The sequence below is a fragment of the Tachyglossus aculeatus genome, chromosome X4, assembly GCF_015852505.1.
Source record: "Tachyglossus aculeatus isolate mTacAcu1 chromosome X4, mTacAcu1.pri, whole genome shotgun sequence".
Classification (NCBI taxonomy): domain Eukaryota; kingdom Metazoa; phylum Chordata; class Mammalia; order Monotremata; family Tachyglossidae; genus Tachyglossus; species Tachyglossus aculeatus.
This window is the reverse complement of record NC_052098.1, coordinates 18,586,568-18,605,183: the sequence shown is the minus strand read 5'-3', so window position 1 is coordinate 18,605,183 and position 18,616 is coordinate 18,586,568. Positions and strand designations below refer to the sequence as shown.

Sequence of the window (18,616 nt, the reverse complement as noted above, 5' to 3'; positions counted from 1 at the left end):
ACGGTCCCTACCCAACAGAGGACCTGGGTTCTAATTCGGGATCTATCAATTACCTGCTATGTGACCTTGGGCAAGTCGCTCCACTTCTCTGGGCCCCAGTTCCCTCATCTGCAAAATGGGGATTCAATACCCTCCTATTTCGAGTGTGAGTCCCACGTGGGACCTGATTATCTTGGATCTACCCCAGCGCTTAGTACAGTGATTGACATGGGGCGAAGTCTCAACGAACATTATCATTATTTTTGGTTTTGGCTGTCGTCGTTATCATTCTTAAGGAAGAAATGGCCTGAGACAAGAGCGAGGGAGGGCGAATTGGGTTCCGGGCCCTTTAAGGGTAATCCAGGGAGCTACACGCTGATTGGCTGCGGATTGAGTAGTCCGTTGGACCGACTGTGAGCTACCGAACTTGAAATACAAGAGGAGAGCTAGAAAAAGAAAGCCCCACCATCCCGCCACCTGATCATCGATCCCCCCACACTCGATTCGGTAAACGGGGGACGAGCGGTAGCCTAGCCCACGGCGGGGGGGCGGGGAAGTGCTCGCCGGAGAGGGCCGGAGGGCGTGCGCGTGCGCGTTGGAAGGGCGCGCCTTGCTTATAATAATAATGGCATTTATTAAGCGCTTACTATGTGCAAAACACTGTTCCTTGTTTCTACCGCATTCTCCCAAGTGCTTATCAGGACAGCGCTGTGCCCTTACTAAATACTCTGGCTGATTCCGTCATTCATTCAATCGTATTTATTGAGCACTGGACTAAGCGCTTGGGAAGTACAAGTCGACAACGTCGGGGGCTGATGACCCCGAAGGGCCAGAGGGTTGGTTGCTTGGGGGCGGGGGGGGAAGCGGGAGGGAGCGAGCGTGGGCCCCGGAAGCGAGCGAGCCAGCCAGAATTCATTCATTCGTTCATACTTTAAGCCCTTACCGTCGTGTGTGCAGAGTTCTGTACTAAGCGCTTGGGAAAGTACAATGCCATAATAAAGAGATACATTCCCTGCCCACAACGAGTTCACAGTCTGGGGTGGGGGGAGACAGACATCGATACAAATAAATAATCAGAGAAGCAGCGTGACTCAGTGGAAAGAGCACGGGCTTTGGAGTCAGAGGTCATGGGTTCTAATCCCGGTTCCGCCAATGGTCAGCTGTGTGACTTTGGGCAAGTCACTTAACTTCCCTGGGCCTCAGTTACCTCATCTGTAAAATGGGGATTAAGAGCGTGAGCCCCACGTAGGACAACCTGATCACGTTGTAACCTCCCTAGTGCTTAGAACAGTGCTTTGCACATAGTAAGCACTTAATAAATGCCATTATTATTATTACTATTATAAAATGACAGAGATGTACAGAAGGGCCATGGGGCCGGGAGGGGGGAAGAGCAAAGGGATAAATGAAATGACAGACCTGGGCATAAGTGCTGTGGGGCAGGGAGAGGAGGAAAGAGCAAAGGGAGCAAGTCAGGGCAAAGCAGAAGGGAGCGGGAGATGAGGAAAAGTGGGACTTAGTCTGGGAAGGCCTCTTGGAGGAGATGGGCATTCAATGAGGCTTTGAAGCTGGGGGAAGAGTATATGGGAAGGGAGAACAAGAAGGCAGCCAACCACTTGAAGTGTTGGGATCTCTCTTTCTTCTTCCACACAAGACCCTCGTAGCCATCTCCCCGAGCCCAAGCTTCCCCATTTGCTGCCCCCGGCCCTTGCTAAGTTGGGAGCAGATGGGCCGAGGGAGGGAGGTTGGGCTGCAATTGGTTTCTGGAGAAGGCTGCGCGTAGGTGGTGCCCATAGTCATTCCTTTTTTTTCTTTTTACAGTATTTGTTAAGCACATGCCTTGTGCTAGCCACTCTGCTAAGTGCTATGGTAGATCAATCAAAAAATCAATGGTATTTGGCATTCTGGGAGAGATGCGGCCATGGTGTCACTATGAGTCGGAGATGACTCGACCGCATAAGACAAGACTCTTAGTACAAGCACTTAATACAGTGCTCTGCACACAGTAAGTGCTCATTAAATGTGATGGAATGAACAAATGCCTATCCTTTGCTGAGCACCACATTAAGTGCGTAGACAAGCTACTAGTCCCTGTCCCACACACTCTCCCCAGCACTTAGTACAGTACCCTGCACACAGTAAGCACTTCATAAATACCATCGATTGATCAATACATAGATAGGACTCACAGTCTTAATCCCCCTTTTACAGATGAGGTAACAGAGGCATAGGGAAATTAAGTGACTTGCCCAAGGCCACACAGCAGAGAAGTGGCGGAACTGGGATTAGAACCCAGATCCGCTGATTCCCAAGCCCGGGCTCTTTCCACTAAGCCATGTTGCTTCTCATACACTGCTTCAGTCACTCCCTATAAATGCATCTTTCTTTTTTTTGTGAGGGGCAGGAGACACAGGTAGAAGTAATGAATGTATTTAATGAGTGCCTACTAGGTGCAATGTGCTATACTAAGCCCTTGGGAAAGTACAACAGAAAAATAAGAAATGTTCCCTGCTGTCTAGGAGCTTACACTCTAACTGGGGAGACAGACACGAAAATATTTACAAATAGGGTAATCATAATCAATAAATTGTACTATATATAGGAGTGCTGGAGAAGGAATAAATAGTAAATGCCAGAAGCAGCTGATGAGTTGATGTGACTTGCAGTGTTGAGATTTAATTGGGAAGGCTTTGTGGAGGAGTTGGGATTTTATGAGGGCTTTGAAGGTGGGAAGAACTAGTGGATAAAGCACAGGTCTGGGAGCTAGAGGACCTGGGATCTAATCCTTACTCTGCCACTTGCCTGCTGTGGAACTTTGGGCAAGTTATTTAACTTTTCTGTGCCTATTTCCGCAACTGCAATGGGGAGTCAAAACTGTTCTTCCTCCTACTTAGACTGTGAGCACCTTGAGGGACTTGTTCATTCTTGTACCTACCCCAGAGCTTTAGTGCAGGGCTTGGCACATAGTAAGTGCTAAACAAACCCCACAATTATATTATTGTTAGTCTGTGGGATTAGGTGAGGAGGTGGGTCCTATGGAGCAGTATAAGCGAGGGCACAGAAGCAGGAGAGTTGAAAGCTAAGGTCAACCAGAAGCTTAGCTTGGGAGCAAGCAGAAGAGTAGTTTGCAAAGAAGGTCAGTATATACATTGGGAAAAGTTGGTGAAGATCCTTGAAGTTGATTATGAGGAGATTTTACTTGGCGTGGAGAGAAATGGGAAGCCAGTGGAGGGTTTTGAAGAGAGCAATGTGAGATGAGGGATGCTTCAAGATGATCCGTGCAACAGCGCGGAGTATCAGTTGAAGGGGGAAGAGGCTGGAGCAAAGAGACCAGCAGAGAGGCTAGTACATTTGTCTAGATGCAATATGACAAGAGTTTGGACCAAAGTCTGGGTGGAGAGGAATAAGTAAAAGCAGGAAATGTTGCAGAGAAAGAACAGGCAGGATTTAGCAATAGGCAAGCTGTCCTGGGTGGTTGGTTGACAATTGTGGAGAAATGCTCTTCTGCAAAAGGTCACATTGGACACCATTGTAATAATAATGATGATGGTATTTGTTACGTGCTTACCGTGTGCCAGGCACTGTTCTAAGCGCTGGGGTGGATACAAGCAAATTGAGTTGGATGCAGTCCCTGTCCCCTGTGGGGCTCACAGTCTCAATCCTCATTTTCCAGATGAGGTAACTGGGGCCCAGAGAAGTGAAGTGACTTGCCCAAGGTCACACAGCAGACAAGTGGTGGAGCCTGGATAAGAACCCATAACCTTGTGACTCCCAGGCCCGTGCTCTATGTTTTGTTACGTGCATGTGCAGGATCACATGACGTCTGAAGCAGCGTTGCCTAGTGGAAACAGCACGGGCTTGGGAGTCAGAGGACCTGGGTTCTAATCCTGCTCCGCCTTATGTCTGCTGTGTGTGACCTTGGGCAAGACACTCAACTTCTCTGTGCCTCAGTTACCTCATCTGTAAAATGGGGATTAAGACGGTGAGCCTCACATGGGACATGGACTGTGTTGAAACTGATTAACTTGTATCTACCCTACTGCTTAATACAGTGCCCGGCACATAGTAAGCACTTAACAAATACCATTAAAAAAAAAAAAGGCCATCCTAAGGTAACATGGCAGGCAAGTGACAGAGCTAGAATTGTAACTCAGGACTCCTGACCCGATCTGAGCTCTTTTCTCTAGGCCATGCTGCTGTTTCTTTAAGACTAGGACATTGGGAGTTGAGAAATTAGAAACAAAGATTACAGTTGTTATAAGAATAATAGGATGCTGGGATCCTAATTGAACATGTATTAAATTTACCTTGATGTGTTGTTGTATTTTTAACATTTTAGGTCAAAATGGGATTTATCTTTTCCAAATCTATGAATGAAAACATGAAAAACCAACAGGAATTCATGCTTATGAATGCTCGGCTTCAGGTAGGTTTGAATAGATTGCATTAATTTGTTCCAGTTTGAACTACTTGAGCACTTTCGGGCTAGGATATTTGTATTTTATTCCCCATAAAAAAGATAAAGTGTAGGTAAGGCCAGATTCATTCATTCAATCATATTTATTGAGCACTTACTGTGTGCAGAGCACTGTACTAAGCGCTTATGCAGGTAGTCAAAGTAGAACAGAAAACTGCTGTTTTCAAATAGAATTCAAGTCATTGAATAGTAATGCATGTTAGGTGCCAAACAGGCTTTTGCAGGAACAATTGAAAACTACCGATCTAGTCAATGAGTCTAAAGTCTTTATTCAGTGGCCATTCAGGGCATCTTCTGGGCCCCCTCTTTTGTGATGGGAATCAGGGTAACCCTCTCCCACCCTTTTCCTCTGGTGCACCAGCTACTTCTTGCAAAATTCCTTTTGGCAGCCAGTGCAGTGTAAGGAGGCAGCCCCCAAGGCCCTAGAAGCATGGCTGTATTTGGGGAAGGTGGGAATAGAACAGCCTCTGGTCCCACTAGAGACTTAAGTTGGCCCAGTTATCCCACCTAAACTGACAACTGTGTATGGCTCATTGAAAAAAAAAATACAGATTTATTTGTTCATAGTATTTTACTTCCCTGAACACTTGGGGATTTATCTTGAAGTACCAAGGAGAAGACAGGCATAGTGGATAGAGTATGGGCCTGGGCGTCAGAAGGTCATGGGTTCTATTCCCACCTCTGCCACTTGTCTGCTCTGTGACCCTGGGCGAGTCACTTCACTTCTCTGTGCCTCAGTTACCTCATTTGGAAAATGGGGATTGAGACTGTGAGCCCCACATGGGACAGGGACTGTGTCCAGCTTGATTTGCTTGTATCCACCTCAGCATGTAGTACAGTGCCTGGCACATAGTAAGCGCTTCACAAATACCATCATCATGATGAGCTTGCTGAATAGCTGGTAGCCTTGTTTAAGAGGCCAGCTAAACCCTTGGATCTGTGCTAGATCTGACATTATAGTAATGCCTGTCTCCCCTTCTGGGCTGTAAGCTCGTTGTGGGCAGGGAACGAGTCTACCAACTCTGTTGTACTGCATTCTCCCCAGAGCTTAGTACTATGCTCTGTGCACAGTAAGCACTCACTAAATATCATTGATGATGATGATGATGACTGAGTCTCTCTAGGTCCTTTGAAACGGGGCTAGCCTCTGTTGCTGGGCTCACTGTGCGTTACTAGAGTGGATTACCAAAAGGAAACTACCTTAAAGCAGTAATGCGACCAACTACTAGTCACCCCTCTCTCAAGTCCCTCTCATTGCAGGTTTTAGAGGTAAGAGTGTGACAGTGAATTGCTGTGCTCCCCTCACTTCATTCTTTGCAATAGCAAATTTCCCAGGTTAATCAAGTGTGGGAGCTAATAAATCTAGACTGAAATGCTGTAATTCACTGTAAATAGCCTGTGACCTCTATGTCTTTTCTCTCTAGCATCTGGCAGTTTGGGTTAAAATAACTGTTGGGGAAAGGAAGTGAAGGAAGGGGTTTGAAATTCAACTAAAATGAGATTTCGATGTCTTCCTGGTTATCTGTAGCACCAAAATGAGAGGGAAAGATGGGGAAACAAAAGGTGATGGAACACAGACCAAATCATTTTGCTTTTTGTTAGTAGGGGGAAGATCAAGCGCTTAGTACAGTGCTCTCATTGTGTCTCAGTGGAAAGAGCATGGGCTTGGGAGTCAGAGGTCATGGGTTCAAATCCCAGCTCTGCCACTTGTCAGCTGTGTGACTTTGGGCAAGCCATTTAACTTCTCTGTGCCTCAGTTCCCTCATCTGTAAAATGGGGATTAAGACTGTGAGTCCCACGTGGGACAACCTGATAACCTTGTATCCTCCCCAGCATTTAGAACAGTGCTTTGCATAAGCGTTTAACAAATGCCATCATTATTATTTTAATAAATTTGATTGAATGAATGGAAGGAAGCTAATGCTTAAATCAGATTTTGAATTTTTTTGAGGAGTTGGGTTATCCATATTATTCTATCCCCTTTTACCAAAGATGATCAAGAGAGTGGACTGAAGTAATAATGATGTTAAACAAACTTTTTCATCTAGTGGAAAGGGCATGCTACTGGGAGTCAGAAGACCTAGATTCTAATCCCTATTCTGGCCATTGTGTGGCCTTGGGCAAGTCAATTAACTCTCTGGGTCTCAGTTGCCTCTTTGGTAAAACTGAAAGAAGATACCAGCTCTTCCTCCTGCTTAGACTGTCTGCTTTGTGTGGGACGGAGACTGTGTTGTATCTCATCGTTTAGTCTGTGAAATCCTTGTGGGCAGGGATCATGTCTACCGGCTTTACTGTATTGTAGTCTCCCAAGTACTTAGTACAGTGCTCTGCACAGAGTAAATGCTCAATAAATACCATTGATTGATTAGTATCTACCCCCCGTTTATCACAGCGTGTGGCACATAATAAGTACTTAATAAATATCAAAAGTATTTTCAGGTAAAGATGTACACTTTCATAAAGTGCCACTAGGTGGCACGTCTGAGCTTTGTTTAGTCGTGGAGTCAACATAGACCCTTAATTAATTTCATCATCCAGTGGTATTTATTGAGCACTTACTGTGTGCCAAGTACTGTCCTAAGCACTTGGAAAGAAGAGAATAAAGACTGAAGCTATAGACTAAACTCCTTGTGGGCAGAGATCACGTCTACCAACTCTATTATCTTGTACTTTCCCAAGCCCTTCATGCAGTGATCTGCTCACAGAAAGCGCTCAGTAAATTCCGTTGATTGATGATTGATCTTTTACAGTATAATGAAGAAAATAGTCACAAACAATTCCAAATAGATAACTGACTGCACATGTATTAACATATGCTGGGGACGCGTATGAATAAAATATAAGTTCTAGGGGTGGCTGGCTGTTGGGTCGATTCGACTTGGGGTGTTGGGAGTGTATTGTGAAAGGTTTATTGGAGGAGGTGGGAGGGATTTTAGGAGGGCTTTGAATTTGGGAAGAGCTGTGGCCTGTCAGATTTTGGTCGGGGGAGGGAGTTCCTGGCTGGGGAAGCAGCACGAGCAAGGGGATGGAAGCAGGAGCATCATTTGTCGGCTTCTTAGGGCAGGGATTGTGTCTTTTACCTCTGCGTTCTTGCCTGAAGACTTAATACAGTTCTCCGCCCACAGCCACACAATAAATACCATTGACTCATCAAAACTGGACTGTAATAACTGAACTCTAGACTGTAAGTTCCTTGTGAGCAGGGAATGTTTCTACCAACTCTGTTGTACTCTCCCACGGGCTTAATACAGTGCTCTGCACACAGTAACCCTTTATAAAAACCATTGATTGATTGATCAGAGTGGGGAAAAAGAAGCACATAGAGATAAGAGGGTAAATATTCCACAAAATCTTAAGATCCTGAGCGGTTTAGGCAAAGGTAGTGATGGTTCGTAGAAAGGTTGTTCCGTCAATTCAACCAACTTCTGTTGAGTGCACATAATATGCAAGACAATCCACTAGCCACAAAAACAAAATGGGTTTTTGTTTCTAGTCTCTATTTGATTAGTGTGATGAGGTTCTGAAACAAAAAGATCCCAAACTTTAAAAGTTTCCAACTGTGAATTTCACAAGGGACAACAATTTTTGGCTTGAGTTACTAGTAGTGATAACAATAGTGATAATGGTGGTGGTATTTGTTAAGTGCTTAGTATGTGCCAAGAACTATACTAAGCGCTGGGGTAGTTACAGGAAAATCAGGTGAGATGCAATCCCTGTCCCACATGGGGGTCACAGTCTGAGTTCTGAACCCCTTTTCTCTTTCTCCTCCCCAAAGAGTAGAATCTAGGAGGAATTTTTCCCTGTAAATAAGTCTCATTCATTTTATAAAGCTCAGATTGGAAATGGAACAGTTACTGTTATATTTTTAGTTAATGCAGCTTTTTGTTTCAAACATTCCCCATGCCTCAGATGATTAACTAGTGACTATCTCAAATGCCTCTGACCAAATATATAGTGAGGAGGATAAAAGTACTTAGTAAGTTTAAGAGGAAATACCAAGCATGTGAAAATATTCATGTTCTTGCTTTTTCCTTCAGAAGGATGATCAGTGACTGGGTTGGTTATGGCTTTTTTTTAATAGTATTTAAGTGCTTACTATGTGTCAAGCACTGTTTTAAGCACTGGGGTAGACACAAGTTGAACAGGCCCTATCCAGTCCCTGTCTCAAATGGGGCTCACAGTCTCAATACGAGGAAAAGTGAGTATTGAATCCTCATTTTGCAGTTGAGGAAACTGAGGCACAGAGAAGTTAAAGACGGACCTAGGTACCAAACCTGACTCCGCCACACGTCTGCTGTGTGACCTTGGGCAAGTCACTTAAACTTCTCTGTGCCTCAGTTCCCTCATCTATAAAATGGGGATTAAGATCGTGACCCCATGTGCGACATGAACTGTGTCCAACCTGATTAGCTTGTATCTACTCCAGTGCTTAATACAGTGCCTGGCACATAGTAAGTGCTTCAGCAAATACTATTGAAAAAAAAGTGACTTGCCCAAGCTCACAAAGCAGGCAAGTGGTGGAGCTGGGATTAGAACCCAGGTCCTCTGACTCCCAGGCCTCTGCTGTCTCCATTAGGCCACGCTGCTTCTGAATAACCTTTTAGTTATACCTAGGTGAATGTTGAGTTAGCAGAAAAGAAAGAATAGAAACCTTTTCCATTCAGAAAGAAGGCAGATATAAATTTTATTCAGTGATCATGGCATTTCCATGAACTACTCTCTACTATTGGCAAGAGGGAAATTCAGAAAACCAGACCCCAATTTTCCCTGCCTATCAAGAGTGCTGTCAGCAAGTGAACTGGAACTGGAAGTCAGCATCGGCAGATAGGGAAGGAGCGGGGCTCTGAGGGATTGGGGAAAATCGTGGGCCTTAGCTTAGGGATGGGAGTGGACTAAAGTAAAAAAAAAATTCTTCCTGATTTTAGACCAGCCTCAGATTGGCATGGGTGGCCTCTAGCTCTCTTTTTTTCTTTTTTTTAATGATATTTATTAAGTGCTTACTATGTGCCAGACACTGTACTAAGTGTTGGATTAGTTATAAAATGAATCGGGTTGGACACAGTCCCTGTCCCAGTTGGGGCTCACAGTCTTAATCCCCGTTTTACAGATGAAGGAACTGAAGCACAGAGAAGTTAAGTGACTTGCCCAAGGTCACACAGCAGACAAGCGGTGGAGCAGGGATTAGAACCCACATCCTGTGACTCCCAAGCCTGTGCTCTTGCCACTGGACCATACACCTGTGCTCTTGCCACTGGACCATACTGTTCCCTTCCTCTGGAAATGGGGGCAAGGATGATTAGAAAGCAAAAAAACAATCACACTCGTGTACGTACACACACACACACACACACACACACATATACATATATACATATATATATATATATATATATATATATATATATATATATATATATATATATATATCCTGGCTCCTGGAAAGAATGTGTTCAGGAGGGAGAAACTGCCTCCTAGGAAGTGGGGGATTATATGTGGTTATTTGGTACCAAGGGTGTCTTTAAGGTACCCTCGTTCTCATTTTTCATTCATTCACTCGTATTTATTGAGCACTTACTGTGCATAGAGCACTGTACAGAGAGCTTGGGAAAGTGCAATACAACAATAAATAGTCCCATTCCCTGTCCCCAGTGAGCTTACAGTCTATAGTGGGGGAGACAGGCATCAATACAAATAAATAAAATGACAGATATGTACATAAGTCATGTGGGGCGCGGAGGGGGGAAGAGCAAAGGGAGCAAGTCAGGGTGACGCAGAAGGGAGTGGGAGATGAGGAAAAGTGGGGCTTAGTCTGGGAAGGCCTCTTGGAGGAGATGTGCCTTCAATAAGGCTTTGAAGGGAGGAGAGAGTCATTTTTCAAATTTATGACTTCCTGGTGCTGCAGTCATGACATTTAAGCCTCCCACAATAAATTCACAACATTCTAGTCACATCAACCCAACAGCCTCCTTTAGTACTTATGGATTTTACTCTGACCCTCAGTATTTATGTACCTATGTATTCTTATTTATTTGCATATTCAAGTATTCCCCTATTTCTTCCTGACTTACTTGTATTACTCATTCTAGTCTTGTTCTTCCTCCTGCTTCCACCATTTGTAAATAATTTTTGGCTGGCTGCCTGCCATAGATTGTAAACCCCTTGAGGGCGGGGAACACGTGTTTCGCTTTTGTTGTACTCTACCAAATGCTTAGTACAGTCCTTCACACTCAGACGCTCAATAAATCCATTCATTAGTTGACTGGACAACCTGAAATTATGATGAGAGGTGGTTCCAAATGGGAACTTAGCCCCAGAGCCTATGATGGACTTGTTCCACCTCTTCTAATGTGAGCAATTCATATGCAAAGATGTACCACGCTCTCAGGTCATTATCCTTATGCTCTACCATTTCTCCTATCTGTAATTAATTTTAATGTGTCTCCCCCTGTAGACTATAAGCATCTTGCGGGCAGGGACTGTGTCTACCAACTCTATTGTATTTTATTTTCCCAAGCGCTTAGCACAGTGCTTAATAAATGCCAATGATCCTTGAATGAGTTGTCTACACACGCTGCCTCGAATTCCTCAACACCTACTCTCTCCTCGACCCCCTCCAGTCTGGCTTCCGTCCCCTACATTCCACGGAAACTGCCCTCTCTAAGGTCACCAATGACCTCCTGCTTGCCAAATCCAACGGCTCATACTCTATCCTAATCCTCCTCGACCTCTCAGCTGCCTTCGACACTGCGGACCACTCCCTTCTCCTCAACACGCTATCCGACCTTGGCTTCACAGACTCCGTCCTCTCCTGGTTCTCCTCTTATCTCTCCGGTTGTTCATTCTCAGTCTCTTTTGCAGTCTCCTCCTCCCCCTCCCATCCCCTTACTGTGGGGGTTCCCCAAGGTTCAGTGCTTGGTCCCCTTCTGTTCTCGATCTACACTCACTCCCTTGGTGATCTCATTCGCTCCCATGGCTTCAACTATCATCTCTACGCTGATGACACCCAGATCTACATCTCTGCCCCTGCTCTCTCCCCCTCTCTCCAGGCTCGCATCTCCTCCTGCCTTCAGGACATCTCCATCTGGATGTCTGCCCACCACCTAAAACTCAGCATGTCCAAGACTGAACTCCTTGTCTTCCCTCCCAAACCCTGCCCTCTCCCTGACTTTCCCATCTCTGTTGACAGCACTACCATCCTTCCCGTCTCACAAGCCCGCAACCTTGGTGTCATCCTCGACTCTGCTCTCTCATTTACCCCTCACATCCAAGCCGTCACCAAAACCTGCCGGTCTCAGCTCTGCAACATTGCCAAGATCCACCCTTTCCTCTCCATCCAAACCGCTACCCTGCTCGTTCAAGCTCTCATCCTATCCCGTCTGGACTACTGTATCAGCCTTCTCTCTGATCTCCCATCCTCATGTCTCTCCCCACTTCAATCCATACTTCATGCTGCTGCCCGGATTGTCTTTGTCCAGAAACGCTCTGGACATGTTACTCTCTCCTCAGAAATCTCCAGTGGCTACCAATCAATCTGTGCATCAGGCAGAAACTCCTCACCCTCGGCTTCAAGGCTCTCCATCACCTCGCCCCCTCCTACCTCACCTCCCTTCTCTCCTTCTACAGCCCAGCACACACCCTCCGCTCCTCTGCGGCTAATCTCCTCACCGTGCCTTGTTCTCGCCTGTCCCGCCATCGACCCCCGGCCCACGTCATCCCCTGGGCCTGGAATGCCCTCCCTCTGCCCATCCGCCAAGCTAGCTCTCTTCGTCCCTTCAAGGCCCTACTGAGAGCTCACCTCCTCCAGGAGGCCTTCCCAGACTGAGCACCTTCCTTCCGCTCCCCCTCGTCCCCCTCTCCATCCCCCTCATCTTACCTCCTTACCTTCCCCACAGCACCTGTATATATGTGTATATGTTTGTACATATTTATTACTCTATTTATTTTACTTGTACATATCTATTCTATTTATTTTATTAGTATGTTTGGTTTTGTTCTCTGTCTCCCCCTTTTAGACTGTGAGCCCACTGTTGGGTAGGGACTGTCTCTATATGTTGCCAACTTGTACTTCCCAAGCTCTTAGTACAGTGCTCTGCACACAGTAAGCGCTCAATAAATACGATTGATGATGATGATGATGATTGACATGTAGTTGGTCATTCCAAGTTACTGACCGAATTGAGGTTTCTTAGGTGTGCTCTCTCCCCCCACCCCCCTGCTTTGTATGTTCAAAAAGTAATCTATTTTGTCCTTTGTTCCTTTCCCAAATGCCACCTAGAATCTTTGGGTTTAAGACTGGGAGCTTTGTTTAAAATTTAAACCCCTCCTCCCCCCCTTTCCTCAAAGTACTAACTGGTGGAAAGAGTATGTTGCCAAATCTATGTTGGCCATAATGGTATTCAAGAACATGATAAACTTTGATGTTATTTATACTAAACTATCACTCCTTTAGAACCACAAACGTCTCTAAAATTCTAGAATTTTGACATCTTTCCTTTGTGATGCAATTTGTATTCGACAATATTACCAAATGAGTAAGACCATTTATCTACGAAGCCAGAGGCAATCTTTGAATCTATGAAATGTAACCACACTGTTGACTAATGGAAAAAGAAAACTGTTTAAATAATCTTGCCTAAGCTCATTCAAAAAAATTGTATACAATTGAAATTCTGTCTGGTTATCTTGTGCTTGCTGAAATTGTAGCATATCTTGTTCTTATTTGAGATAATTTTATAACACTAGTGAATAATGGCATGCTATGATAAATTCTTACAAATTCATTCATTCAATCATATTTATTGAATGCTTACTGTGTGCAGAGTACTGTACTAAGTGCTTGATCAAGGTCTAGTATGATCCTGTAGTTTATGAGGCCAGCAGGCAAAAATTGCACATAAGATACCTTTGCTTTCCTTTTTATAGCCTGTTTTTCAATGCGTGAATCTCACGTGCAATTTATTCAGATAATTAGGGGTCTAAAAGTAGAAGAAAACATTTCTAGGAAAAATTCTCTTTGTGACCCAAATTTGCATGGAGGAATTTTAACCTTTGACATCAAGCCAACTCTTGTTATAGAAACCCCCTCCCTCTGCCCCTCAAACACATACCTGCTTATGTACTTTTTTTTGCCACCCTGGGTAGGACATGGCAGGCCATGGAGTCCAAATGGGGTATGGTTAATAGCTAAGACTCTCTCCTCCCCCCAAAAAAATATATAGGGAGAGAGATTTATGTATGACTGAAAATGGCTAATGTGGGATCCACAGTCCCAACCACATTAGGCACACAAAAAGATCATCTCAGGTTGTGTTATCATGTTTATCATTTGCAGTGTACAGTACGGTTTACTATTTTTGCCCTCCTCATTTCTCGTTCCTTATGAAGTGGCAAAACCAGATAGAGAAGCAGCATGGCCTAGTGGAAAGAGCACAGGCCTGGGAGTCAGGGGACCTGGGTTTTAATCCTGGCTCCATCCCATGAATGTGGTGTCACCTTGGACAAATCACTTAACTTCTCCTATGCCTTGGTTACCTCATCTGTAGAATTCATCCATTCAGTCGTATTTATTGAGCACTTACTGCATGCAGAGCACTGTACTAAGCGCTTGGCAAGTACAGTTCAGCAAAAGAGACAATCCCTGCCCAACAATGGGCTCACAGTCTAGAAGGGGGGAGATAGATATCAAAACAAGTAAACAGGCATCAATAGCATCAGTATAAATAAATAGAATTACAAATATATGCACATCATTAATAAAATAAATAGAATAATAAATATGTACATATATACACAAGTGCTGTGGGACAGGGAGGGGGTAGAGCAGAGGGAGGGAGTCGGGGTTATGGGGAGGGGAGGAGGAGCAGAGGAAAAGGAGGGAAATGGGGATCAAGTCTTTGAGCTTCATGGTGGTACAGGGGCTGTGTCCAACCTGATTAACTCATGTCTACCCCAGCACTTTGTACAGTGCCTGGCATCAAGTAAACATTTAATAAATACCATAAAAAGGTCTTTGGAGCTATGTAGTACTAGTCCCACTTTCAAAGCTGACCCTGGATACCCTGCTCTTGGCAAATATCCAAACAGGATGTGGGAAATAGCACTTGTTCCCAGAACTCCCAGGTGGCAGCAGCTGACAATTGAGTTGATTTCTGAGCTAATCAGGAGGTATGCAGTAACAAGCAATCTCACAACCCACAATCCACGGGGGAAGCAGTGTGCCCTAGTGGAATTCTGGCACAGCATCCAACCCACTGAACTCTGATGGCAAGAGCCATGGCAGAAGGATGCTCAATGCCAAGAATAAAATAAGGACATGGAAACATCCATTCCCATATTAGAACCAAATAGGGAAAGGCCAGCTGAAAACCATTTTACTGGCCAGGCTATCCTTCCCGCTTTTGTGACAGGGCGGGTAGCCATAGCTAGCTCATCTTGCCCCGTGGAGAGGTGAAGGCAAGAAGGCAGGTTGAATTCTTGCCCTCTGATAGCCATTTTCTGGTCTGGGAGCATGTATTGTGGGGTGGAGGGGGTGATCCTCTCACTCCTGGGAGCCTGTGGGGTAGAGCTATGTGCCAGGCTTGCCCCACCCCATAGATCAATCTTAGTGAGGTTGATAAGTACGATAGAGAGAGGTGATGGAGTTCCTTAAATCCGATGGGAGTTTCTGTTTCTTGCAGAGAGGAATGAGTAACCATTGGAATTTTTAGAGGCACAGAGAGACCTGTGTAGAACACCATTTTAGAAAAATGAGCCAGACAGCAGAATGAAGTATGGGCTGGGGAAGGGAGAGATTGGAAGCAGGGAAAATAGTGAGGAGGCCAATACAGTAGTCCAGACAGGATGCAATAAGTGCCTGAACCAGAGTGGTGGCCGTTTGGATTAAGAGGATGGGGCAGTCTGGGAAATGCTGTGGAGGAAAAACCACTGGAGTTTAGCAACAGACTGAATCTGAGTGTTGAAAGAGAGCGAGGAGTTAAGGTAAATGCTATGGTTGTGGGTGTCAGAGATGAGGAGGGTGGTGCTGTCAACTGTGATGGGAAAGTTAGATGGAAGAGTGGCATTTTGGAGGAAAGAGTGGTGTTCAGTTTTTGCATTTAAACCTAAGGTGCCAGCAGGACATCCATGTGGAGTAGAGGCAAGAGGAATAGAGTTGGTAGGCATGATCCCTGCCTTTGAGGAGTTTACAGTCTAGTAGGGGAGACAGATATTAAATACATTACGGATCGAGGAAGCAGCTGAGTATAAAGCTATGGATGTAAAGTGCTGTGGGGCTGCAGGTGGAGTAAGTATCCAAGTGCTTGAGAAGCAGCATGGTGTAGTGGCTAGAGCCTGGGCCTGGGAGTCAGGAGGTCATGGGTTCTAAACCCGCCTCTGCCACTTGTCTGCTGTGTGACCTTGAGCAAGTCGCTTTACGTCTCTGGGCCTCAGTAACCTCATCTGTTCAATGGGGATTGAGACTGTGAACCCCACGTGGGACAGGGACTGTGTCCCACTCGATTTGCTTGTATCCACCCCAGCGCTTAGTACAGTGCCTGGCACATAGTAAGCGCTTAACAAACACCATCATTATTATTACAGACCCAAGTGCATGGGTGACGTGGAGGGGAGGGCAAATAGGGTGGGGGATGAGCGTGGCCCAGTGAAAAGAGCACTTGCCTGGGAGTCAGAGGACCTAGGTTCTAATCCCAGCCCTGCCACTTGTCTGCTGTGTGACCTTGGGCAAAGCACTTCACTTCTCTGTGCCTCTGTTACCTCATCTATCAAATGGGGATTAAGATTGGGAGCCCCACGTGGGACATGGACTGTATCCAACCTGATGAGCTTGTATCTACCCCAGTGCTTAGTACAGTGCCTGGCACATAGTAAACATTTAACAAATACCATTTAAAAAATAAAAAGCCCTCTTGGAGAAGATGTGATTTTTAGAAAGGCTTTGAAGATGGGGAGAGCGGTGGTCTTTTGGATATGATGGGGGAGGGAGTTCCAGGTCAGAGGGAGGAGGTAAGCAAGGGGTCAGCGATGAGAGAGGAATTCAAAGCACAATAAGTAGGGGTGGTGTGCTAATTCATTCATTCAGTCTTATTTATTGAGCGCTTACTGTGTGCAGAGTACTATGCTAAGCGCTTGGGAGAGTACAATACAATGTAAACGGTCACATTCCCTGCCCACAGCGAGCTTACATTCAAGAGTGCTGAGGTATAGAAAAATGTTAACACCTTTTCCCCATCCAAAACAATCAGTATATAATATGTTCATTTCATAGTTAAGTCAAGAATATATAAAGTCACACTTTTCCATTTTTGGTGCTCTCGTATTCTATACCTCCAGGAAATTGAGGATGATTTTTTTTTTCTCAGAAGAGAATCAGAGTATATTAGCAGAGATAGTGGCTGCCTTATCCTCAAAAGAAAACATGTTGTGTCCTGGCTTCTCCCAAATCTTAGCAGAGAGAGCAGCGCTGGGAGAGAAACCAACTGGTGGAAATGCACATGCCAGCTAACTCTCCTGCCCATCTAAGTCTTGCATCAGTATGTGAAACATGACACTCTTATTAGTGGATTCAAAGCTCTCCTCCAGCTGTCTCCTCGCTTTTGTAACTCTTATTCTGATACACTTCAGCTCCCAGTCTTTGCTCCTCCAAAGCTAACCTCTTGACTCTCCCATTTCTCACCCTTCCCCTTATTTGAAACTCCCTTCCCCCCTGAAATCCAGTTCACTTTTAAAGCCCTCCAAAAAGGGCACTTTCCCACTTCCCTAGTCGCATCATCCCATCAGCTACACCTGGCTATGTCCATTTATGTCAATCCGGCTTTCTGCTGGTTCACCCCAATCATATGTGGACTTTTGCGGGCTTCTCTTTTGAGGGCTCCTCCTCCCTCTCCCATCCCTTTACTGTAGGGGTTCCTCAAGGGTCAGTTCTTGGTCCCCTTCTGTTCTCTACCTACACCCACTCCCTTGGTGAACTCATTCGCTCCCACGGCTTCAACTATCATCTCTACACTGATGACATCCAAATCTACATCTCTGCCCCTGCTCTCTCTCCCTCCCTCTAGGCTTGCATCTCCTCCTGCCTTCAGGACATCTCCATCTGGATGTCTGCCCACCATCTAAAACTCAACATGTCCAAGACTGAACTCCTTGTCTTCCCTCCCAAACCCTGCCCTCTCCCTGATGTTCCCATCACTGTTGACGGCACTGCCATCCTTCCCGTCTCACAAGCCCGCAACCTTGGTGTCATCCTCGACTCCGGTCTCTCGTTCACCCCTCACATCCAATCCATCACCAAAACCTGCCGGTCCCACCTCAGCAACATCGCCAAGATCTGCCCATTCCTCTCCATCCAAACCGCTACCCTGCTCGTTCAAGCTCTCATCCTATCCCGTCTGGATTACTGCATCTGCCTCCTCTCCAATCTCCCATCCTCCTGTCTCTCCCCACATAAATTCATACTTCACGCCGCTGCCTGGATCGTCTTTGTCCAGAAACGCTCTGGGCACGTTACTCCCCTCCTCAAAGATCTCCAGTGGCTACCAATCAACCTACACATCAGGCAAAATCTCCTCACCCTCGGCTTCAAGGTTCTCCATCACCTCGCCCCCTCCTACCTCACCTCCCTTCTCTCCTTCTACAGCCCAGCCCGCACCCTCTGCTGCTAATCTCCTCAACATGCCTTGTTCTTGCCTGTCCCACTGTCGACCCCTGGCCCACGTCATCCCCCTGGCCTGGAATGCCCTCCCTCCGCACATCCGCCAAGCTAGCTCTCTTCCTCCCTTCAAAGCCCTACTGAGAGCTCACCTTCAGGAGGCTTTCCCAGACTGAGCCCCCATCCTTCCTCTCCCACTCCTCCCCTCCCCATCCCCCCTGCCTTACCTCCTTCCCCTCCCCACAGCACCTGTATGTATGTATATATGTTTGTGCGTATTTATTACTCTATTTTATTTGTACATATTTATCCTATTTATTTTATTTTGTTAATATGTTTTGTTTTGTTCTGTGTCTCCCCCTTTTAGATTGTGAGCCCACTGTTGGGTAGGGACCGTCTCTATATGTTGCCAACTTGTACTTCCCAAGTGCTTAGTACAGTGCTGTGCACACAGTAAGCACTCAGTAAATACAATTGAATGAATGAATGAATGAATGAAAATGCGGACACCACACCAG

General features: G+C 45.6%; 1 protein-coding gene across 1 annotated transcript in view; it reads left to right on the top strand.

Annotated features, from left to right (window-relative positions):
- Positions 1 to 360: 360 nt before the first annotated feature.
- PLGRKT (plasminogen receptor with a C-terminal lysine) overlaps positions 361 to 18,616 on the top strand; it is a 37,736-nt gene continuing 19,480 nt past the window's right edge. The window contains exons 1-2 of the mRNA XM_038769848.1: positions 361 to 486; positions 4,319 to 4,405. Coding sequence (XP_038625776.1) covers positions 4,325 to 4,405 — 81 coding nt within the window. The 5' untranslated portion in view covers positions 361 to 486; positions 4,319 to 4,324. The remainder of the gene's footprint in view (positions 487 to 4,318; positions 4,406 to 18,616) is intronic.